This window comes from Corapipo altera, unplaced genomic scaffold, assembly GCF_003945725.1.
Source record: "Corapipo altera isolate COAL_440 unplaced genomic scaffold, ASM394572v1 75, whole genome shotgun sequence".
NCBI classification, from domain to species: Eukaryota; Metazoa; Chordata; class Aves; order Passeriformes; family Pipridae; genus Corapipo; species Corapipo altera.
The window spans coordinates 7,637,690-7,661,130 of record NW_020884887.1 but is presented as its reverse complement, the minus strand read 5'-3'; the positions used below and the strand labels follow the sequence as shown (position 1 = coordinate 7,661,130).

The following is a 23,441-nucleotide window of genomic DNA, read 5'->3' as shown; positions in this document are numbered from 1 at the left end:
TGTTAAGCCCGTGGGGGCCGGGGCGGGGCCGGGGCCGGTGTTAAGCCCGTGGGGGCCGGGGCCGGTGTGGGGCCGGTGCGGGACCGTTGGCGGCGGGGCCGGTGGGGGCGCGGGGGGACCGTTGCCGCTGCCGTCCCCTTGGCAACAGCCCCACCCCGCCCCGCCATTGGCCGGCCCGCCGCAGGCCGGGCCCGCCGCGGCCAATGGGCGGCGGCGCTCGGGCCCCCCCGCGGGAGGGGCCGCTCCCCGCGCCGGTGGAAGCCCGGGGTTTAATTAGCTCCGCATCAGCTCGTCCCGTTAATTAGGTAGCACAGTCCCCCTCTCCCCTGTTCCCGGTGAGGATGCTCCCGGGGAGCAGGTCCCTCCACGGCCCGGTCCGGAGCAGGCAGACCCGCGCTGTCCCGGGGAGCGGGAGCACGGCCGAGCCACCTGGGGACAGGGAAGGCACCAAGGACACGGGGACACCGCGGCCGTGGCTCCTCTGGTCCCCACATCCGCTGACTGCGGCTGTCAGCTGGCACCAAGGTGCCCTCCGCTGCTCCCGGCTGGGAATGTCACTGCTGTGTTGCTGTGGAGCAGGGAGTACTGCAGCCCCCTGTCCACCACCCTCTCCACCCCAGGACAGGCCTGGGGAAGCATGATTTGGGACCCACCGTCTGCTGCTCCTCCTCTCCTCCCTCCAGCGCCCTCCCATTCCCCAGAGAAAGCCAGCACAGCTCCACCGTGGTGCTGCAGTTTCATAAAAACATACATAAATATATTTCCATTTCTGTAACAGAGAGCCAAGCTGCACAGGCACCTATAAAACACACAGTTGCTTCTCCACCCGGCACTCCCCGCACAGGTCGTATAAAACATACAAAAAGGGGGTGGGAGACAAAGGCTGCAGGTGAAGCAGGGGTACGGTGCCAAGGAGACCCTTGCTGGGGCATGGGGAGCTGCTGGGGGTCCCTGCCACATCGCCAGCCTCAGAATTTGTGCCTTCTCCGGCAGCAGCCTTTGGTCTGTTGCTGGCTGCCTGCACGGAGCGCCACGTGCGGCTCCGAGTCCATCACACCGTCCATGGCTTCTGAGGAGACGCCGGGTTTCACGGGGGAGACGTGGAAAGAAAGGTGCTGAAGGGAGAAGGGGCTGTCTGCTGCTGGCTCCCCACTGGCTCCAGCCGAGAGTGCGGGAGGGGACTGTTGGTCTCCTAATCCAGTGAGGGGGGTCTCCACGTCAGCACCTGCAACAAGAGCACACATCAGTCCTCCTGTGTGAGCCACAGGTGCTGCTGAGAGCACCACTCCCCACCTGTCTCCTATTGTCCTTGGATCCCTGCAGGGAAGCACCAGTCTCCCACATCCCCCAGGAAGCTGAACATGTCTTGGTGCCACTGCTCAGAGCATACCCCATCCCCGCAAGGGCTCTGGGTGCTGGCACAGGTCCTGTGGGCACAGGTCCAACGGGCACAAGCAGGGATGTGTACTGGGGAATGCTGACAGCCAGCTAAGCTCACAGCCTCCTGCTCTGCTCAGGAAGCACAGGCCCTTCCAAGGAGAATTTGCTCTGCCAGAACAGCCTAGGCCAAGCCAGGACGAAAAGGGGAGAACTGGGAAAAGGACACTCCTGACCCAGCCAGGCAGGCACAAAAAGCAGTTTAAGCAGTTTCCCACCTTCAGACTTGCTCTCCGAGAGCTCCAGCATCCTGAGGAGGCCCCTCTCCCGCTTTCTGGTGTCCTGCCAAGGAGAGGACAGCCACCATCATAGCACTGCCACAAGGGAACCCCATAGCCCTGTGGACACAAGTTCCCCCTCAGGCTGGGCACAAGAGGGAATGCTGAAAGTCCAGGGCCTCCAGCCACCCACAGGAAGGGCTCTGTTCTGTGTCCAGCCCAGCTAGTGCTCAAGTAGAGGCAGATGAAAGCAGTTAATTAAGAAAAACCCAGCAAGGAGGGAGGCCAGGGTGCAGGAAGCCAACCCCAAGCCCAGCTGGTGAGCACAGTGCTGTAACAGAAATGGGGGCACCAGGGGCTCTGCCACAGCTAGGACACATCCTCCAGAACTGTGCCTCCAAGGGCAGGTTCTTCCCAGTCTGTCTGAGGGCACCAAGGCTTGGCGCTGGAGGGAAGGGCCTTCCTTCAGGGCAGAGCCAGATGAGGAATGCACCTCTTGTACCCCCTTTCAGCCCCTGAGAAGATGCAGCCACGCTGGTCACACAGGCTAAGGGAAGACCACTTGGGCTGGCTCCTTTGACCCTCACTGGCCCAGCAAAGTCCCCTCTTCTGGCTGCTCTCTGCCCCCAAAACTGCTCTAGAAGGCACTGGTGTCCCAGCTGTGGGTTGGAGCTGCAAAGCATCCCAAAATGGGCCATGGCAAAAATCCACAAGCCCAACAGAGCCACTAGGAAGCTTTCCAATGGCCCATCCCATGCCCAGTCGTGACCTATTCCCCCAGTGAGCTGCCACCTGAGCTGCCACCTCAGCACAAGACAGGGCCAGAGGTAACACAGAGCCTTGCCAAGCCAACCCCAAAGAGCCACCTGGCTCCAGCATCTTTCCTGCATGCAGGACCTGCACACCAGCCAGCTGTGGGGCGCAGGGACAGAGTCAAACAGCCCCCACAGAGCCAGTCACATGCAGGAGCAGCCGTGCCCTGCAGTACTCTGAACCACACAGCGCTTGGCTGTATCCCAGCCAAAATCATCAACCAGAAATCTCATCATTTGCATCTGAATCCCCAAAGGGCTGAGGCCTGTGATGGATTTAAGGGATTATACAAAACTAAGACATCATGTTGCATCTTCATGCCGTGAATCACATTTCTGAGCACAGGCAAAGCTGCAGCACTAGGGCTTTGCCTGCAGAAACCAGCAGGAAGGACTTGGAAGGACCCTCTCTGTGCTCCCCCGGGACCACTGTGAGCAGGAAAAAGCACAGTGGGGGCCAACACCTGACTGTGAGCCAGCTGCCACACACACTCCTGCCTCCCACCTCCTCTACCGAGGCACATTCCCCACACCCCACACACCTCCACTGCACTCGCTCCCCCACAATTCTCCTGGGATGCTGTGGTTTGCTCCCAGCACAATTCCCCCTGCTCTGTCTCTGAAGCCTCCCCCGTGGGAAAGGACTTGTGGATGGACTCAGATAGGCTTGTCATCCTGGCGGTGCCCCACACTCCATCGACATTCAGCCGAGGAAGGCTGCAGGATTGAGGCACACTGGCTGGCAGAGGGACAGCCCTGGCTGTCTGCCCACTGGAGAGGTTACTGGCAGCTCTGCTGGATTAGCTCACCCCTGGGACCAGTCCGTGCTCTCACCGAGCATAGCAGGAAGGAGGGCAATGAGTTCTCTGCCCACAGTGGCCCACAGGGACAGGCAATCCTACATCAGGTCAGCTCATCCCCATCAACCAGGGAAGCAGCTCCTGCTGCCAAGCCAGCCCCATACCCAGCGCAAAGCAAAGGAGACGGTATGCAGGGTCGCCCCTCACCTTGGCTCTTCGCAGCCTCCTGGTTCCCTGAGCTTGCCTAGCAGCCTGAAGGCAGCTGTCCACGTGCCTCTGATACTGCAGCAGTGGCACCAGTGACTTACAGAGGTAGCACTTCTCACACCTGCCAGGCAGCAAAGGACAGAGCACTGCATTAGGATTCACCCTGCACTGGGCTCCCAGACACCAGCGGTGACTTTCCTCCTCCAGGCCACGCCACGGAGAAGACGTGTCACCAAATCCAGTCTTGCTCAGTGAGGTCGGGCCAGCACCAATCACAAAGACTGAGTGATTATCAGTTTTCCCTGCCTGTTCCTCTGTATCCTGCTGCTGCAGCAGCAGGACAGTAATCAAATCTGTTCATCTAACTATCTGAAACACCACTGATTTCTCCCCAGACATAAAGCACCCTGTCAAAATCTACAGAAATGAAGTGCACGGGCTTTGCAAAGGGGAGCTAAATTCTGCCTGAAAAGCAAACCAAGTGTGTTAAATCAGAGAGACATTTTACCAGGGCTGGATGAACTTGTCTGACTAGTAAATCAAGTCTTTCTCTGCACTGTCTCCATTTTACATCATGCCATGCAGGGAGAGGAATTGCAGAGCACGTGCTCCTGCTGGGGGGCTGGCTCAGCCTGTTTCTCAAATCCCCTCATTTGAGTAGAAGATGCCCAGGCTCATGCAGGACAACCGAATGTTCTTGGGAAGAAAATCATGCTGGGTGAAAGGAGATGAAGGTCAGGCATGGATTTACACAGCTACACTTGCTTCCACACCAGGGAACCATGGTCTGCAGGGACTGAACCGTGCAGGAGAGGACACTGGCTCTTCAGAATGAATTCAGGAATGGACCATCTCCAAGAAGAGACAAAGCCCCCAGGGACCAGCCCCAGCAGCATTGCGTTCAGTTTGATAGTGGTACTCTCTTAGTGAAACACCCCAGGCTCTAAAATGCATATGGAGAGCCCCCATCGAGCAAAACTCTGCAGTACTTTTCCCGTATTTTCTTTCCAGTCAGTGCTGATTACCCAGATAATGTGTCTAAACAGAAGCTGTCCTCTCTATAATTAGCCTAATTCCATTAGTGATGTTGCCATCCACTGTTTGTAGCAGCAAAATTGCTTCCATAGCAAGGATTTTACTGTCAGATCCTCTCTTATGATGCTTTGTGTGGGTGGCAGGAGGAGGGGCTGCATGGAAAGAGATTAAACAAAGCCACTGCTATTCTGAAAGTCTAATTTAATTAAGAATATCACTACAGGTGCCATGTTGACAGCCTCCATGTCCTGGCCTCTTCTTTTCCTGGGGTTACCAAGCTCAAATCTCCCATTAGAAACCAGCTGAGTTAGCACCCTTTTAGCTACAGCTCCACCCCAGCAGCCACACGCCCCTGACCCACCATGGATTGGGCTGAAAGAAAATCAGTGCAAAAATAAACAATCTGAGAACAGCAAATTCCTCTTGCTTCAGTTTAAATATAGCCAGCACTGCAACAAGAGCCACTGACAGAAGGCAATTTCTTAGGGAAACACTGCTATAAAGCCAACGGCCAGCATTTGTACAGGAATAAAGACATCCACAGCCTAGCTAGAATGGAAGCATGGAAACAATCTTGGAGAAGGCAAGCATACCTACTTACTTGTCAATGTCTAAGGATGAAGGGCTGCCTTCACCACTGGCAGCTTTATTTCTTGCCTCTCTCTGACGCCGGGTGAGCACTGGAGGAAAAACGAAAAGGGTTAACAGAGAGGGTACTACTGTCCACCCCAAAACCACCCCTACACCATGCTCAACTGCAACAAGTTTCCATTGCTTTCACTCAGGGCTGCAGCACAAGTGATGGTAGAGGCAAACACTGGACTGGGACCAGCAGAGTCTTCTTTCCTGAAGAACAGGTTGCTGACCAACTCTCCCTTTTTCCCCTTAGGGATACTGAAGAATGTATCTTTCCCAGACTTGGAAGCCAGCCAAACATTTCACACCTAACTTGTCTTCAGCCAGAAACAGCTGGATCGACAGTATGTAGTTTACAGGAATTTTAAAGCTGACGCGCAGCAGCGCGATAGCCCGGGAGAAGCGTTATCCAGCTGCTCCAGCAGCACAGCACCACTCCCTGCCAATCCAGGCTCCCGTGCCTGCTGCAGGGAGGGAATGTGGCAGCTGTGAGCTCGGGGACATGGTGAGCTGAGGCAGGGGCTGTGCAGAGGCACCGGCCCTTCTGCTGATGTGGCAGGGAGAGCCTTGCAGGGGAGGGCACAGCTCACATGGGAAAGGGAAGGTTACAACAATTAGCCCCGCAGTTGTCGCTTTCCCACAGCCCATATGAACCAGGGTGACCAGTGCTATTGTCCACATACAGCTCTGGGGGTCCCCTGCATGACGATCTCTACTAGGAGCAGTGCTGCTCTCCGGTAGTTCCAACACATGTGGGTAGCAAAGGAGATCCCAGCTGAGCAGCTGATGATGGGTCCAAAAATTTCTGTTCCCTCGGCAAGCCCAAGCAGCCCTTCCCAACTGGCTCTGCAGGCATCTGCAGGGAGCATGTTGGAGCGTTGTCCCTTTCAGTCGAATTCCTCTCAGCGTATTCCTGTTGACATACCACCAGCAAAGATCCTCAGGGAACATTTCAGATAGCTTAGCTTGCTTCACCAGGGACGTTCAAGACTCCAGCTCCAAAACAGATGTCACAGTAAGCGCTCTCAGGCACGCTGGCTAAGGGGACAATGCAGGGAGCTGTTTTACGGCTCGGTGACGCTGCTTCCCATACTGACATTAGAAAAGGTCTGAATCCAAGGTATAGGCACAACAAACCTGTTTTTGTTGGCACGTCATCTATGATAAAGAAAGCAACGCACAAAAATTTGTGCAGAATAAAGGGAATTCTTCTGAGTTTTAGCTAAACCCCATTTCCAAAGTGTTGGGCAACCCCAATATCTATCCAAGGCAACACCACAGCCTTTCCCTTAGCAGCAATCACTGATCTGCAGCCACAACCAGCAATGCACTGCAAGGTGCTCAGGAGCTGTTGGGGCTGACAGGAGACAACCACACTGAAGAAACAAGCTCGAGCGTTTCCTAGGATGTGGGTATTGTCTCGTAGGCGATGACTGATACCAACAGCTCATCTCTCACAGGAACTGAAGCAAACGTCTCTCTTTAACATAGCCTGGCCCAGATTCAAAGTGGCAGCCTGACTAGGAGGCTGGTAACGATGGCCACCCCCCAGGCCACCCAGCCTCCCAAGAACCCAACCAACACATGTGTTTGACAGCATGGTGAGAGCTGCTCTCCAAACCAGCGTGCGCTCGTTAATATTCTTTTAACACCGTCTCGGGAGCCTTGTGCACCAGCTCAGGTGTTAATCAGTTCTATTTTCTTCCAAAGGCAGTGAACACATCTGGCATAATGGGCCCATTAGAGATGTCTGGGACTAGCTCTGCAGCTGCCCAGGGGGAGACCCTCAGCTGTGTTGCTGGAAGAAGCAGCGCAGGAGAGAGAACAGGGCCAGCTGGTGAGGCACGACCCCTGCCAAAACACTTCAGTCACCCACAAGAAGGTAGTTCAGAATACAGGAAAAGACTTGCCGCAGGGAAAATCCCCACCACAGAGCAGTGCTGACCTGCTGTGTGACAGGAGCCTTGTAACTCTCCCAAATGCAATGCTCTTTGCTGGGTCAGACATGCTCCGTAGTCCAACAACCACCTTTTCCCTCACTCGGCATTTCTTCTGGTTGACAAGTCATCCTTGGCCTCTTTGGTTTCAACGTGCACCCTGGGGGAGAGGAGCAAACCCTCCCCAGCACGGCCCCACTATCAGCCCAGCTCAGGCACCTCCCGGGGCTGCAAGGCCAGAGCCACTGAGCTCCTCACCTTGCTGCTTGGCCCACCAGCTTCCTCCCTGTGCTGATTGCCAGCTGTGCCACTTCTGTGCAGGATCTTTTACTGTCCAGCTCACGGCATCTTGTCCCTTCTCAGAAGCCATCCAGCTTCCTCTACACGCATTCCCTTACTCTTTCTGCTGTATTAGTGCCACTTCTACTGATGTCAGGAGTTTTTTAACAACACCAGTGCTGCTGCTGAAGACTGACAGCTGCACCACACTGCATTTGAGCCTTTGGGAGGAAGGGACACACCAAATCCTCATCTCCCTGAGCTCACTTGGGAAACAAGATGTCGGATGCATGTAGATGGAGGGTAAGAGGCATCAAGTATGTCACAAAGCTTGAGAGTATTTGCTGCACTCAGTAGCAGCCAAGACTAGCTTCCAGGGTGAAACCAGCAGATTCCTGCGTTGGCAGCAGCAGCAGGCGATGGATATGGTGGCTCCAGCAGAGCCCTCTCACACAGCCTCTCTCACACAAGTGAGCCCTTCAGTTGAGTGCATGAAGAAAGAGGGAGCTGGCACAGCACTTCCACAGATCCACTTGTTCGTTTGGAATTAACACCAGCCACTGAGCTGGAAACCCAGGACCTGAACCTTCCCCAGCCTGGTACAGGGGCTAACACAACAGCAGGCTCTTCTTTTTTATTTACTCAGATCACAGGAAAATGGAAATTCATGACCAGATTTTCATACTGCCCAGGTGTTTGGTGGTCTGGGCATCCAGCCAGGGTGTCCATGTGTGTAGGGAAAGTGACTGTAACTCATCTTGCCCAGCTAACTCATTTGAAAATCTGTCCTTAGATATCAGCCAGGCTGAGCTGGTCTCCTGAGACCTAACACCAAGAGACTTTGGTGCATGATTAGAAGAGAGAAGAAGAGAAATAAAACCAGCAAGAACCCATCCTTTTGTAATATTAAAATGAAAACCACTGACAGCTGTAGTTTGCAGAACTGCATAATCTGCAATTCTAGAGACATCAGGAGTAAGTCCAATTAATAAATCTGAAGACAGATCAGGAACCCCTGACCCAGTGCACCAAAGGAAAATTGAAGCAGTCTTTTCTTAACAGATCAGGACATGGGTTAGAGTAGTGAACTCTGATTTCTTCTCACACGAGGCTGTTGCTGTGCTCTTGAGGAAGCCAGCAGCCAGCCAAGAGCACACGGTGCTGCAGCAGTACAGAACAGCTTCTGGACCCACACAGGAGCTGGCATTTGCCTCAGAAGACAATTCTCTCACCTCTTTTTTTCTCCCCATGCATTAGCTTTACCTGTGGATTTTGTGCTAGCAATGGATGCCAAGGTAACAGCCCTGGAAACAGAGTCCTTTTGTACCTGCACAGCTGTGCCAGGCTACTGTGTGGCCTCTGCTCAGAGCTGAACATCCCCCCTGCCTATTCAACCCAAAATCCAATGATCAGCCCATCAGCTGAGACCCTCCTGGGTGACTCTTGCCTTCCAACAGATGCTGGGAACTGGCCCAAGATGCCCTGTGACCCATAGTCCCACAAGCAAGCACAGGATTCTGCCCAAGCCCTGGAAGCCCCTGGTCCTTCAAAGAGTCTGGGTGCAAACAACACAGGTGTCATAGACTGCTATGGATAATAGAGTCTGGTCTCTACAGGGAAAATACCAGAATAGCTGGCAATAGAAAACCCAAATTATTGTGATTTTGTCCCAAACCCATTGCTCTGCTTACAGCCATTATTGCAGAGCAAAATCCCTTTTACTCCAGGCTGGTTTTCTTATGGGGGGATTATTCTGAACAAGACAGAACAGCAGAGTAGCAATTCCAAAATAACTACCCTTACAAACATCCCCAAGGAAACCAGTCTGGAGTAGAGTGGAGAGGCCAGCCTTGAACTCTGTCCTGCTGAAAGCCAACACCAAAGGGAAGAACAAATTCCCTCGCACTGCCAAAGAATTCAAAGCTTTTTCTTGATCACAGTCAGGATTCCCCAGGATCAATGGAAATGCTCACAGTCCAGCCACACCAGGGACCCAAATACCACAGGGCCAAAGACATTCCTGCTAAAAGGCATACTAAAAATTCTGTTCCATTTTGTAGCATGGATAACACCTTTATCAGTGTTGAGGATAGAACTGTGATAATTTGTGATTTGCCTGAGCCAAATGCTTTGCATTAGTAGCAGGGCTGTGCCTACAGAGAGAACTTCCCACCAAAATTAAGCACCAGCCAGTATCAGCCACTACTCTGGTTCCTGTTATCTTGACAGGACCCATGTCACATCCCCAAAGATTTAGTATAACAGGGACCTTGTTCAGGAACTACATCAACTCTGCATTAAGATTACATGGTGAAACTTCCTCCTGCTAGAGGAATGCAGAAGTTACAGTTCTTGTACTAGCTCTGATTTGCTCAAATTGTTTAAACATCGTAGATTTAGGTTGCATGTAATAACCCAGAATGTAACTGAAAATTATATATTCACAACCTGAAAAGTTAATCTTATTACAAGCTACTACTTTGATATTACCTGACATTGTGCTAACACAGATTTTACATTTCAAGCAGCAGCTAAAACATAACTTACTGAATATGTTGATAACCAACCAGTGTATTTGTTCACTTAAGCTCTACAAAGGTTGGCTATGGAAACCTGATATAAAAAAGACTGCAAAGAGGATTAATACGGGCATTCTGACCGTGCTTCTACACCTCACTCTTCAAATGAAGGAGAAAAATCCATACTCCCAGATTGATAGTTATCATTTTGCAATTTTAGTGGAACAAGAGGGAAACTTTTCTGCAATCTCTGCCACCCGAACAAGCCATTTTAGTACATACAAATGTCAGACTCCATGCAGAGCACAGGCCATGCTTGGAGTGGTACAGAACATTTTTCCTTCTCAAGAGCCCTGAAGGACATAAGACTTCCATTTCCTATCACTGCCACATTCTCTGCAGGTCCTCAACAAAACACACAATAGACATGTCTTATGAGAACTGCTTGAAGCATCCAGGACTAGATCCTGGGGCAATATTCAGGACCCGATAATGTGGTGAATTGTTGTGCGAAGTCAATCAGAGATGTCTCTGTACAGGAAGTGCTGGAAACACCAGAGCCTCTGAATAACACTCTCCTGAACAGCGTGGAGGCAGAATAAAGCAGAGCAAACCTCCCCACATGTCATGCACCAAATATCCCAAGAAGAACAAGACTGCAGCACCTGTCTGCCAAGTAACAGTAGGGAAGGGGGACGAGCACAAGGAGCAAACACTTGCACTTGGCAGACCTGGAGTGTCCCTGCCAGCCTCTGCTCCCACGATGCCGTTGCAGTACATGGCATGGAGCTCGATCTCTGCAGCTGGAAAGCTGTGATCACACAGCGGGCACGACACATGGGCAGCAGCTGTAGGACTGCGCTTGGACACAGTCCCACCAGCATCTTCATCTCCACCAACCTAAGAAGAAGAAGAAGAAAAATTAGCCAGATAGTGATGTTTCTCTTTTTTTGCTAGGTGCAGAGCTCCATGCTGTCTGGTAGCTACTCACCCTGCCACAGACTCAGTTTTTCTTGGAAAGTTTTATTCTTCCTCCATCACATAGGGGTCAGAAATAAGACCACTGGCTGAGTAAACGGCGCTGCACTAACAACTAATTCTTCTTGCAAAGGCAACATGTCCTTCTGAATCATGGTGAAACCTCTCTGCACAGCCATGCACACCATTTAAGGCAAACATCACCTGTACTACTGTGGAAAAATGGTAAGGCTTCCATTAATCAGGAAAGCTCAGAAGCGAAACTGATGGAAAATTCATGGGGCAAAGCAAGAGTTCAACACCTGACTTGTGCTCATCAGTTTCTGGACATGATCCACGCTACACAGGCAGCACTGTCTGGGAACACAGCTTCCCCCAGGATGAAAGGAGGCTGCTGTGGTCTTAGGGAGCAAGGAGAGATCACTGGAAGCTCCTCCTCTGTAGAGGAGGTGGCTGGAGCAATCATCAGAGGGGACACCGATCAAGGAGAGAGGCAATACCGTTGAAAATTCGTGTCACAAAATTACCGGCGGAGGCTTTTTGCCAGGGCAGGATGTCACAGCTCGTGTATGTTCTCAGGGTGCCATTACCACTTACTGACACCCTCTTTTTGCATTGGTCACAAAGCTGCAAAGGTGTTCCACTACCCACCCACGGAGATCTAGCCTGCTCCCTATGCTACTGACATTCCCAAATGCAGCAGACTGCAGCCATCTCACTCATAACTACATCTCTGCCCAGTCAGGCTTGCTGCAAGATCTTTTCACATTTAAGAAAGAACCTTTCCCTCCCTGCAATGATTAAAAAAAGCTACTTAAATATTACCCATGTAGAAAAAACCTATAGGAAAATAACATGGAAGGGGTTTCTGTTTAGAGCTAAGCAGTGACATGTAGACAGTGTGCAGCAGAACTGCCGTCTGCTTTCCTCCAACAGTATCATTTCAGGGAAGCAGTAATTGGGGTCAGCCAAGATGCTCCGTGCCACTGGAGCGCTTAGTCGTATTACTCGGTTTATTACTTCCTTTCCCAGATTGGGATCTGATTCTGGGGTTTATGTCCTAAAGGGAAGGAGGCTGTTTTTGTTGACTCCGAGGAGCTATGTCAAAAATTGCAGGACTGGGCCTTAAACTGAGATTCCGACTCATGGATAGCATTTCTCCCAGATACCAGCTACAGCACCAAGCCCCAGGAACATCTCTTTCATTCCCAGGGAGGCTCTCTGCCCTGGATTTCTGTGGAGGAGTTGCCACAAGAGTTCCTCCAGACGAACACAAGCTGCTGAAGTACATCACTTACAGCATTAGCGCTCGTACCCCTCTCTCACATCTCAGTGTCACTGCATCGTGTGAAGTCCTCACTGTGGGGTGTCACACACAAGAGCCATAAAAAACAAGATGTGTCAAATATGAATGATCAAATCAAACCTGCACTATCCCAGTCAGACAACACACGTAAAAAATATGATGGGAAAAGCAGCAGGCACTGCTCCTTCTAGCTGCCTTTTTTAAAGCAATCTTAGGAGATCACCGGTTCTACACACCCTGCCCGCCTACATTCGATGGTAAATTACTAATTTTAAATGGAAATGCAACATTCTGTAACAAAAGACACCACAGTTCCAAAACTGCTTGTACAAAACCTTGCTGTAACAGTCTGGAAAATCTCAACTGCAGAACCAATCACCCCTGTCAGAGGCAGAGACAGTTGCCTCTGCTCTTTAGCAGAGGAAATTGCCTACAAGATATAGTACTTGCAGCCAACAGCCAGCCAAAAGCAATGCTAGAGGCTGAGCTCAACAACAAGACTCCTGTGTCCTGGCTCAGCATCTGCTAGGAAGAAGCCAGTCCCAGTGGTCTAGGCTCAGCTCATGCAAACTGCTGATGCCATGGTAGCTGTTTCTGCTGTCTTCCTGGAGGGCTGCGGGCTCCGGACCAGGACCTGCTGCCAGCCATAATGTTGTCAAACAATCCCTAGGAACCTGCTCCCCACCACTTTGCTGATCACCTTGTGCCATCCAGGCAGAGGTGTGAGACCCAGGGCACCTTCTGCAGAGCACGAGGGACAGGACAGAGTCCTGGCCACAGCCAAATGGGTCACAAACGTGCTTCGGTGGCCAGCCCAGGATCAACCCTCTCCCTGCTGCAGTCCCTAATTGACTGAGCAGTGCTTGGAGATACCTGCAGAATGAAAGGCACACGAGAGCAGAAGATGGTTTATTAAGAGGCCTGTGAGAATGAGGAGCTGCAGACATGCTGTACAAGCTGCAAACTCCCAGAATGAGCTTTCCACAAATGAGTCCTCTTGTCAAGAGCTGTACGATTCTGTATCCATGTACCCTGCCAGAGGAGTACTTGGCAACCCCTTTGATATTGCTCTCTAAATTAATAGACAAAGGGAGTTTTATCAGAAGCAGGAACTGAAGTCAGGTGTTGGTACAGTGACAGCTGCAAAGCAATTGCTGTGCAGGTGTGACAACGCAGGGAAAGGAGCTGCACACAGAGCACATCTGCAGTGAGAGGTAAGAGGATGGCCCTGCCACTGAATTACTATTGCTATCAACTATTACTGCACAGAAAGCAACATTCCCGGCTCAGGACACTTTGCTTGGCCTGTAAACCACCACCAGCCCTCAACACTTCAAGGACATCTTTATCCCAGTCCAGTCTTTGGGTGAAGCTCTCTTCTTAGCCTTTTGAAGATGGTCTGTTGGAGAGCAAACACTGGAATTCAGAGGATTGTAACAGGGAAAAGCATGTCACAACAAGAGTGACTGAGGTTTCCTAGGACACCCCTCACAGCTCCTGGGGTCCCTCTGCATCACTGAGCATCACAGCACTGCACCCCTGAGCATGGGCAAGCAACAGCCCTGCCACCCACGCTGATGGCATCCTCCAGCACAGCAGTGTAAGGGTACAAAAGAATGGGCTGGAATTGATAACAGCTCTCCAGCTATAGGACTGAAAGGCTCCAAGCAGCTGCATGCAGTTCCCAGCCAAAAGGGATTGGAGATATGAAGCAGCAGAGAAAAGCAAAGCGGGAACTGTTTATGGAGGATCCAAATAGCAGAAGTCCAAGCTCCCAGCTACCCAAGGGGAAATGCCAGCACAGCTCAGCTGAACCAGGGTCTAGAAAGTAGGACTGGAAACAGAACCCTTCCCAAACTTCCAGCTCTTTTACCTGCATAGGTGCATCTCTGCTGTCTGGGCAGAGCTCTCCTCTCCCCTCCTCAACAGCTTCCAATGGGCTCGTCTGTGTCTCTGCAGAAAAACACCTTCATGTCAGCACAGGTTTGCAGCCCCCAAACTACCTCCTCACTTCCTGATGTAACTTAGCCCTTAATGCTTCTTCACACAGTTTTCACAGTTCCAAAACATTTTTCAGACTTGCCACAAATGTTATCAGACAATGTGCAACAACACAGCCAGATGAGGGGTTAAAGTCACAGCATGGTGGTGTGAGGACAAAGCCACCACAGCTTTGCAGCTTCATGGGGAGTGAGATTAGACACAAGGAAAGTGCGTGGGACACTTGCTGGGATGGAGACAAAGCAAGAATAGAGCTGCTCTCGCATCAAGACAAGCAGAGCTCCCATTCTGTGGTCTGCCTTGCAGTTGCACCATCTTTAGACCCCCACATTTTCCTTAGCAACAAAATATGCCACCAAGCACCACCATGACCTCTCCTGCTATGGCTGCTCGTGAACAGGAACAGTCCCTTCATTAATTTTCTCACTTAAAACACTGGACTGGAAAACCTCAAACATGGTAGGAGAGACTGAGGAAGAAAAAGTCGCTGGTCCAAAACATGTTTAATTAATGTAAGCCAGAAATTATTTCAGCTCTCACGCTTTGCACATTATCTTGACACTGAAAAATCTGAAAATCTGATTGCAATGCAGAGACCACTCCTGACACCTTGTTTTGAGTGAGCCCTCCATGCTGATGCACATCCTCATGCCTCTTCAGCAGCAAGTCCCCAACAAACCCTGTCACAGAATAGTTTTAGAGGAAATGGGTCCAAAACTAGGGGATCAAACTACATCACCTGGATAATTTTAGCCCTGACAAATGGAGAAGGGAAAGAAATCTTTCCCTTTTTGTTCAAGTAACTTGAAAATTCTCTTCTTTCCTCTGAATTCCATAAGTGTGCAACTTTCGGTACAAAATTCATAACATTCTCAAGTGCCTTTACCTGGGCAAACAGAGATCTCTTCTTCAGCAGAGTTTTCTGTGGCAATATCTGGGCTCCTTTTACTGCCAAGTGGGGTCATCGTGGAGATGCTGTTCAAAATATAAATATAATATGAATCTCCAGTCCAATAGGTGTGAGTGCCACACCTGCCTGTCTCACGCAGTTCAGAACAGCAGATGATGCCATAATTTCCAAGTGGTCAGTATGATTCTGACAGCCAGAAATGACCAGGATAACAGGAAAATATGGATCTAAAACGCCATCCTAAGCAAACACCCCAAAGGGAACATTTTTTTCTTCTAGAAACCCTTGACAAAAAGGCAGAAAGGGTACACTATCTCTTGTCAGGGGAGCAAAACTACCTGCTCACAACAACTGTGTGACTCTCTATGGGAGAAGACTTGGGAGTTGTGCAGGTAGCAGCACTGTGCCTCTTTTTGCCTGGGGAAGGAAATCCTCACAGAGGAAAGACAGACCTGCTTTATCCCACATTATCCTCTCCCTCCTCACACTGTTCATTTTCTCCCTTATCCCTGTGCACGGCAGCCAGAAGCAGCACGGATGTGACACAAGGCATTTTCCTTGCAGCAAAATCCTTACAGCATTAGGGTAGTGGTTCCTTGGAGCAGCACCAGGCATCGCTCCTCTCATTTTGACCTTCGGATTCCTCCTTTTTTTTTCCTCCCCCCTCACTGCACAATGTCTTTCCGAACCAGGCAGGCATTGCTGAGGAAGTCTAGCACCCATGCTGATACACTCCACGCCTTGCGTGGCTTTCTGATTAGTCTGATCAAGTATGCAAGAACACACTTTAAAAACATGAATCCCCACACTGACAAACAGAAGATTTATTAAGCTCAACCACAGGCCTTAGAGAGGAGAGAACAGCCACTGCTGATTTATGATAAATAACAAAATTCTGATAGGAAATCACAAGTGGCTTTTCTCTCTAAATAAAGCATCTCAAAGCATTTGTTATGAGTCCAGGCTGAGCATGTTTTACTCTGTGTCTAACATCAGGGCTCTCTTCAAAAGAACTCACACAAAACAACTTGCTATGACATTTATAAAATGGGCTAATCAATTTGAAGTCAAACCACATTTCTTGCTACACCAACTATCTCTTGGTAACAAAGCCTATAATCATTTATTAAAACCCCAATCTTCCATGCTCCATACAAAGAGTAAAACAAGCAGGGAGAGTGGCCCACAGAAAGCAAAGCAGCCTCTTCCCAGGGCTGGCACTTCCTAAACTGCTCCACTCCCTCCAGACAGCTCAGAGCCGTGTTTTCCTATTAAGTGAGGCTGAGGCCAGCCGGTCAGGGTGCCTGAGCCCTACCCGAGAGAGGCCTGTGCTGGCAAATTACCAGGAGCCAGATGGCAACGCTTAATGTGCACAGAACTGCAAAGACTGCAGCCATTTCTTGCTTTCCTGCAGATGTTCCAGCTGCCCGAGGAGGGAGCGCTGAAACCAGGTGCATCCAACCCCAAGGCAGGCAGCTCCTGGGTGGCTTGGGGAATGTCCCAGACTAACCCCATCAGCTACACCAAAGGAATGAGGTCCCTCTCTTTCTATATCCTCCATATCCTGGCCTCTCCTGCCCTAAGCAGGCGAGAGGCCAGCGCTGCAGAGCACACACCTCGCTGCCTTCTACGCAAGCTCAGACCTCAGCTGTCACAAACTCGTCAGCCTCAGCAGCAGTGGCAGCTGCAGGTTCCTCCTGCTCCCCAAGGCAGGTTTTAAGCTTGTTAGAAAGGTGCAAGCAGGAGGGATTTTCATACTCTGCATATTGATAATAACTGTTCAGGCCAAATGCTGTTAGATCAGAGAAAAGTTGGCAGTTTTGTTCCAAAGCAGGTTTAAATTATAAAACCCAGCAAATTAAAAACATGACATTATCTGGCCTCTCTTGTAACTTGCTCCCTAAATCCTCTCCCATTTGTCCTTCTTCTCCACAGTCTTTGCTTGAGAATTGCATCCCACAGGAAGGAGAAGGAAAAAAAAAAAAAACAAGGAAAGAGGAGTAGGCTTAAATCTGAAGAAAATCATGTTGACTTGTCCCACACCTGTCATCTGCTGAAGTGGCTTTTCTGGAGCACTGCACTCTATCTTTGGCTGATAGGCAGTGCCGTCTGGCTTCCTCTTCCCTGCTTTCCTCTTCAGCAGTAAGGCAGGAACATAAAAATACACACAGAAATCCAGTAAACCCTCCACCATGCTGCCTATGCTCCTTCCCCGATAGACACGTGATGGCATCGCTGTAATTCACCTTCAGCTCCCCCACCCACCCCCAGAGCTGTACTGCACTGTGTTACAGGAGCTTCAGAGGGCAAGGACCAAGTCCTCCAACTTGCACAAGGGTGCACTTGCACATCTTATAAAGTAACTGATCCTTTCTCCCCAGTTGTGCCTCACCTCTCTCCCACGCTGCTCCAAAGCCAGGGATATCTAACAGCAGTGGCTGCAGAAGCCTTTCCAGCAAGCCCTGCAGCAAGCCACAATGGGATTGCACCCTGAAATACTCCAGGGAGAGTGAAAGAGCCCATATCACTGTGAGCCCCACACTCAGAAATTATCCTACTCACCTCTGTGCAATTTGCATCGGCTCCCCTTCTTCATGTGCATCCTCTGCAGGGAGCACCTGGGAGGCCTGGAAAAGAAAATTCTGATGTTATATAAAACAATATGCACAGCTGACAGGTCTGCTGGGTCATCAGATTCTGTCCATGACACTGCACCCACTCTGCTGTATATTTTTATTTGAAAATGCCTCAGTATCCATCTGGAACTACTCAGCTTTTTCCCTCCATCCCTCTTTTTGGGAAGGTGTTTCAGCAGCTGCCTGAAATAAAGCCAGGCAGTACTTTTTGTTACCTTGCTGCCTAGACATGTTCCTGGACAGTGCCAGGACTGTCAACTCATTCCAGCACTGTCCATCACCTTCCATGCTCTCTGCCTGTTCTAAGCATCCACCTCAATGTACTTGTAGGCAGCAACCACAGCTCTCCTCCATATCCACCCATGCTGAGCTAAACAACCCAAAGTTTTTAGTGTTCCCTGCACTCCCCCAGGCATCCTAGCAGCCCTCACCTACTCAACTTTAAAACCTGTTTTCTTGAGGTGGAATGACCTGATCAACTGGTACAGCCGGTGTTTGACCATAAGAAGCACTTTTCTGAAATTTCCTAGAAATAAAATCCGTTGTGTTTTTCTTGCCTGCGAAATCAGTTGTCCCATCAAAGAGAGGGAACAGATTAACCTGCACAATCTATAGCTGGTAAATCTGTGTGCATTTTATCCCATTTTTCATTTAGCTCTACGACTCCACTTATTCTTTCCTTTAAAATTTGTTCAAAAGCCTTATGCACTGCCGAGGTCAGGGTAACATGCCAGTTATTACCCAGATCCCTTTCTTCTTCTGCAGTGTACACGTTACACTTGCCATCCTCTAATCAGGTGGAATTACAACAGTTTATTAGCAGTCCTTGCTGTCAGTTCTCATGCTAGTTCTCACAGAAGGGTTTTCCAACCCCTTCCTTGAGTCTATCAAACTCTCCAAGTACAATTTCCACCATAGGTTTCAATTTCGATCAGCTCCACTCCTGGATGGCTGATGTACTTCCCCAGCAAGCCCCAAATCAAGGCCTCCTGTCAGATTTCCCTAATGTGATTCCAACCCCCAAATATTCTGTTTTGTCTATGCTGTTCTTTACTTCTTTGCAGCCTAATTCACCATTAACATAAAATACCATACCTCCTCCTTTATTTTTATTTCTCTTTGTCCTGAACTGTGCATATGTTAACAATGCTTCTGCCCTGGTCACGAACATTGGTCCATGTTTCTGGTTTTCCCAAGTACATCTGTTATAAAATATGGCACTAATTCAGGTCACCAGACTCTAAATCTCCAGAATTGTGCCTTTTCCCTCTGAATCTTTTAAAGACCAAGAGTCCCCTAACCTTATTTGAAAGGCTCTGAAGGAATTGATTCTATTAGCGCTGAAGTTTGTTAGTGCAGGTTCACGGGCTGTGAGATCTTCCGACAACCAGGATTTGCTTTGTGCAAACATCCCTTGGCTGCAGGAGACAGTGGCAGCAGTCAGTTGCTGGCAGGGTGGAAAGTCTGTGTCTGCCCCAGGTGAGGTTTTCAGGGCAGGGGCACAGGCAGCCTCCCTCAAGCACATCATCTGCACCTTCATTTCAGTGGTATAACACACAGCATGAGGCCTTTTTAAGGACAGATTTGAGTCCTTTTCAAGGACAGATTTGAGTCCTTTTCAAGGATGATTTCTAACCTTGGCACAGCCTAAAATTCCCACTAGGCCCCCCAGCAGAGCAGCCCTGGTGGCACTGAGGGAGCCTCAGGGCAGCACAGGCAGCAAAGGGTCTCCAAGTGATGCAGCACGTCGGAGACTCGACTGCTCTGGGCCCCTCCTTTGTCACTGCCGATGGAATTGTATTTGATAGAAGGGAAAAAATGGAGACAAGGCACAAGTAAACATCAAACATCGATTTTGCAAGTAAATCACCTGCTCTGGCCTCAGTGTGTGACTGCACAGAGGCGAGAGAAGGGAGCAACCTCTCATGCTGGGTGTGATAAGGCAGATGAAAGGGCATTTAGAAATAATTTTCTCTTGTGTAAATAAAAGACTGGCAAATTTTGGGCTAGGGTTGAAATTTTTTAAGTCTACTGCCCCTCCCCCTTCCTTATTTTTTCACCTTAAAAATATCAGAAAGGCTACATCTACACACAGGTTATGGCTCTGAGAGAGCTCTCATGGTCAAGATGAGTACAAGTAACCACTCAGCACCACTAAAACCTCTTTTCTCCCCAAGAATTAATTAGGTATTAGGATTAAACAGATAATATTTTTAAAAATACACCACAATTTTCAATACTGATTAAAAGTTCACACCCTTCCCAGCTGCTGTATCTTTCCAAGGGCTTTAGTGTACACATCCATAGACCTCCAGTCACCCCAATCTTCCAGATTAATGACACCTCCCTTTCCAGAGGAAAAGCTACAGAAAAAAAAAAAAGCAGTTTGCTTTAAGAACCTCTGAGGCCTTTTGTATCTATCCTAAAGAAATTAAAAAGGACACAAGTCAGTTCCTTTCCTCTGCAGATCACCTCTAAGGCTTGTTTAAATCTCCATCTGCTAAACTCGAGCCAAAGCACTGTCAGGAAAAGTCACATTTCAGCACAGGCTGCTCTGCTCTTTTTCTGCAACCAGAAAATGCAGACATGACGTTTTTCCTAAGTGTTCAATATTACAAGACAGAATATAAATATCACAAAACAAGTTAAGTATCTTTCTAACACCAGGGTAAATGATCAAATACACTTGAAAACAGGAACAACAGAGCCAAGGCTTCAGTCATAGAGAAGATAAAGTTATACAATGATCCGGGAGTGAAGTCATTATGAAAAATGAGGGTTGGAAAAGGCTGACACAAACCTAAAATACAGCAGTAATAAATACTTCATCTGACTAGCAATCTGTTTAAACTTAGCAGTGACAGAAAGCTGCCTTCCGCTCCAGCAGGAGAGCCCTGATGGAGACAGAGGCTGACATCTAGTGTCTACTAGACCCAAGCAGTGAGTCGAGAGAAGGTGCCCAACACCAGGACAAGGACAGCGAGCACCACTGCGGTGACACATCACCAGGGCAGGCAGAAGATGCCTGTGAGCAGGCAGAGCTCCTCAGCCACAGGACCACGAAGGAAAAGAAAACTTCCAAGGGTGAAGCACGTACAGAGGCACAGGAGTGAGTAGGGGCAAACTGGAAAGGCTGTGCTGCAAGGACAAACCCCCATTCTCTGACTGTGAGGGGAAATGCAGAGCTCCCCATGCAGCCAAGGGTTTATAAACTGTTCACCAGAGCTGCTGGTGGTCAGACCACCTCTGTGCTCGCTACCCTGACACACTGACAGGCTTCACCCTTCTGAGAAGGATCAGTTGCATGTGTCTGTCTCTGGTGCATTAACAATGACTGTCAGGCTGCATGATGGCCCCTACCGTGTGTGAGCTGGGTGACAGCCTGCACACTTCTCCCCCTTCCACAGTAAGCTGTGTGGCTAGGGAAGGAAGTCCCTAAATTTAAGAGGGACATCAAACAGCAGCACCTGCTTTGCAGAAGGGACTGAACTGTAAAACAGACTGAAGAGCAGGGCTGCTCAACCTCTGGTTAGTGGCAAAGCTCTTACCTGGCAGTAGCTGGTGGTTGGTTCATCATCAGAAGTGGAATTCTTCTCTTCTTCCATGCTGTGCCCTGGACTCTCTGCCTCCCTCCTCTTTGAAGGGTGGAGCCAGGTGATGCTTTCAGACTCCTGCCCCTCTGTATCTCCATCTTCCATACCATCAGCAACCCCATTCTCTCTGCTTATCTCCTCTCCTTTCCCAAGCTCATTTTGGGTCAAGGAAGAACTGGGCACAACTGGGTTACCAAACTCCTTCTTATGCAGTAGCTGCCTCTGAGCCTGCTTCAGGCTCTTCTGGTAAACCTCCAGCTGACACAAGATGACTTTGGTGTACTGGTTAGGGTCCACCCCTTTGGGGCAGAAGGGGATGCCCCAGTAATAGTGCACTGTGTCTCTCGCCTCCTCCTGTTTGTGCCTCTCCTCTGCCGCAGTCAGCATGCAAAGATCCGGGGTACTGTCGGACACCTCGTTCTGCTTTAGTTGCTCTGTGGAAACACAGACCTTGGCAGGGTGCCTGGGCTGTGAGGTGTGTTTGGTACCTGCCTCTCCACTGCTTCTCCTGGGGCTCTCACACTGTTCTGTGGTCCCACTCTTCCAGAGCGTGGCTGAGCTCCTGGCACCTGCCTCTCCCACAGAATGGCCAGTGCAGGGTAGGAGCTGCTCTTTTGGTTCGTGGCCTGTTGCTTCGGAGGAGCTGGAGGGGCTTGTGAACAGTCTGCGAGGTGTCAGTCGCCAGGAGCCTGAAGCCACTCTGCCAAAGGTGGGACTCAATGAGATGAAGTCCTCTCTGAGAGTTCTTGGTAACATGTTACTCGAATCACTTTTTGCTGGTGAGGAAGACTTTTCACTTGACCTTGTCAAAGCCTGGTCCTTCCCCGGAGACACTATTATGCTGGATACTAGTGAGTTTTCAATGATTTCCTGGCTTAACCTCCTCAACACTACCCGGGGGCTCCGGGTGACATCCAACTGTCCACTCCCATCAGCTCTGGAGCTCTGTGAGTGGGAGCTGCACTCAGAGCGAGGGGTGTCAGGGCAAAGTGCCAGACCTCCCAGGATCTCAGAGCCTTCTTTCTCGGCAGGCTGGCTTTGGCCTCGTGCGCCCAGCGCTTCCTCTGACAACTGAGGAGTCACATCAGAGGAGTCTGAGGGCTGACAGCTCTGAAAAACAAAATGTTGGCTCTCCTAGAGGCGTGTTCTCTATCAGCACAGTACACCAAGGTCTCCCACAGCATGCTGGCAGCCATCATCCTGACTGCAGATACCCCAATCAGAACTGTGTACCCCAAAACAGCTGAGGTTGAAGTTTACATGTCCCTCTCACTAGAAACAGTCCAGAGCAACTACTCTGTGACTGCTGTTGTTCCAGTTTGTGCTGGAAATAACTAGCCCTCTCCCCCCGCCGTAAAACCTTCTTTTGTGCAGTGTGGCAAAGCAAGCACAGAAAGCAGTGCTGCTGAAGAACCCTAGTAAGGCTCTTCACAGAAGCACACTTACGCTAAGGCTCTCAGCAATGGCCTTCCTCAAGAGCTCCTCCTCTTCCTCTTCCTGACAGTTCACTTGTCTGGCTTCTTGCTCACTCATTTTCAGGGCCAGTGCAAACTGTTCCTCTTCACTCATCTCTACAGCAGAAGAAATAGGATAATGTCAAGTCACAGCTGCAGGTGTACGTAAACACTCAACATATATCCAACATGTTGAGAGAAACGCGTAAGGGTCCCACCTCCCCAAGAGGAATGCAGAGCAAAACATCTAAACTTCAGCTTTCCTGAAAAGGTGTCATCGAAACTGAGCAGGCAACAATAAATGAGAAAGGTAACCCAGGTCAGGAACTTCAGTTCAGGTTTCTACAGCAATCTAAGCTCTCATTCCCTGGGTATATTATCTGCAACTTGATATTTTATTTGGCATCAAACAACACACTCTGCAGGTGCCGAATTCATGTTCAAGGAGAGAGAAAAAGGACAGATTTCCAAAGTGTGCTCATTTTTATATCAGACAGATCAGCAGCAAGGCAGGATAAACAACACATCTTCTTTAAGACATTTTTTTACTAACCAGTGGCACAACTCAGTGCCTTCTGACACACAGATACCTGCAATACCACAGGAGACCTACCTGAGAGAAAAAGAGCTACATGTTGTTCACCCTGAGCTGCAGGTGGAAAGCTCTGTGGAGGATAATGTTA

General features: G+C 49.9%; 2 protein-coding genes across 7 annotated transcripts in view; both read right to left on the bottom strand.

Moving 5' to 3' along the window:
• Nucleotides 1-63, bottom strand: part of HK3 (hexokinase 3) — a 5,673-nt gene extending 5,610 nt beyond the window's left edge. Inside the window, exon 1 of one of the 3 annotated variants that reach the window (XM_027643158.1) lies at nt 39-63. The gene's annotated coding sequence lies outside the window, so the exon portion shown is untranslated. Of the gene's footprint in view, nt 17-38 lie in introns of those variants that run through there. The other 2 variants (XM_027643161.1, XM_027643159.1) reach the window with 2 other exon arrangements.
• A 660-nt stretch (nt 64-723) lies between these two features.
• The window catches only part of UIMC1 (ubiquitin interaction motif containing 1), a 40,146-nt gene continuing 17,428 nt past the window's right edge, over nt 724-23,441 (bottom strand). For 3 of the 4 annotated variants that reach the window (XM_027643166.1, XM_027643165.1, XM_027643167.1), the window contains exons 4-13: nt 22,751-22,875; nt 21,260-22,414; nt 17,638-17,702; nt 15,052-15,140; nt 14,038-14,117; nt 10,612-10,780; nt 5,111-5,189; nt 3,475-3,595; nt 1,656-1,719; nt 724-1,225 (exon numbers count right to left, since the gene is read on the bottom strand). In XM_027643166.1, coding sequence (XP_027498967.1) covers nt 969-1,225; nt 1,656-1,719; nt 3,475-3,595; nt 5,111-5,189; nt 10,612-10,780; nt 14,038-14,117; nt 15,052-15,140; nt 17,638-17,702; nt 21,260-22,414; nt 22,751-22,875 — 2,204 coding nt within the window. In that variant the 3' untranslated portion in view covers nt 724-968. Of the gene's footprint in view, nt 1,226-1,655; nt 1,720-3,474; nt 3,596-5,102; nt 5,190-10,611; nt 10,781-14,037; nt 14,118-15,051; nt 15,141-17,637; nt 17,703-21,259; nt 22,415-22,750; nt 22,876-23,441 lie in introns of those variants that run through there. The other variant, XM_027643168.1, reaches the window with a different exon arrangement.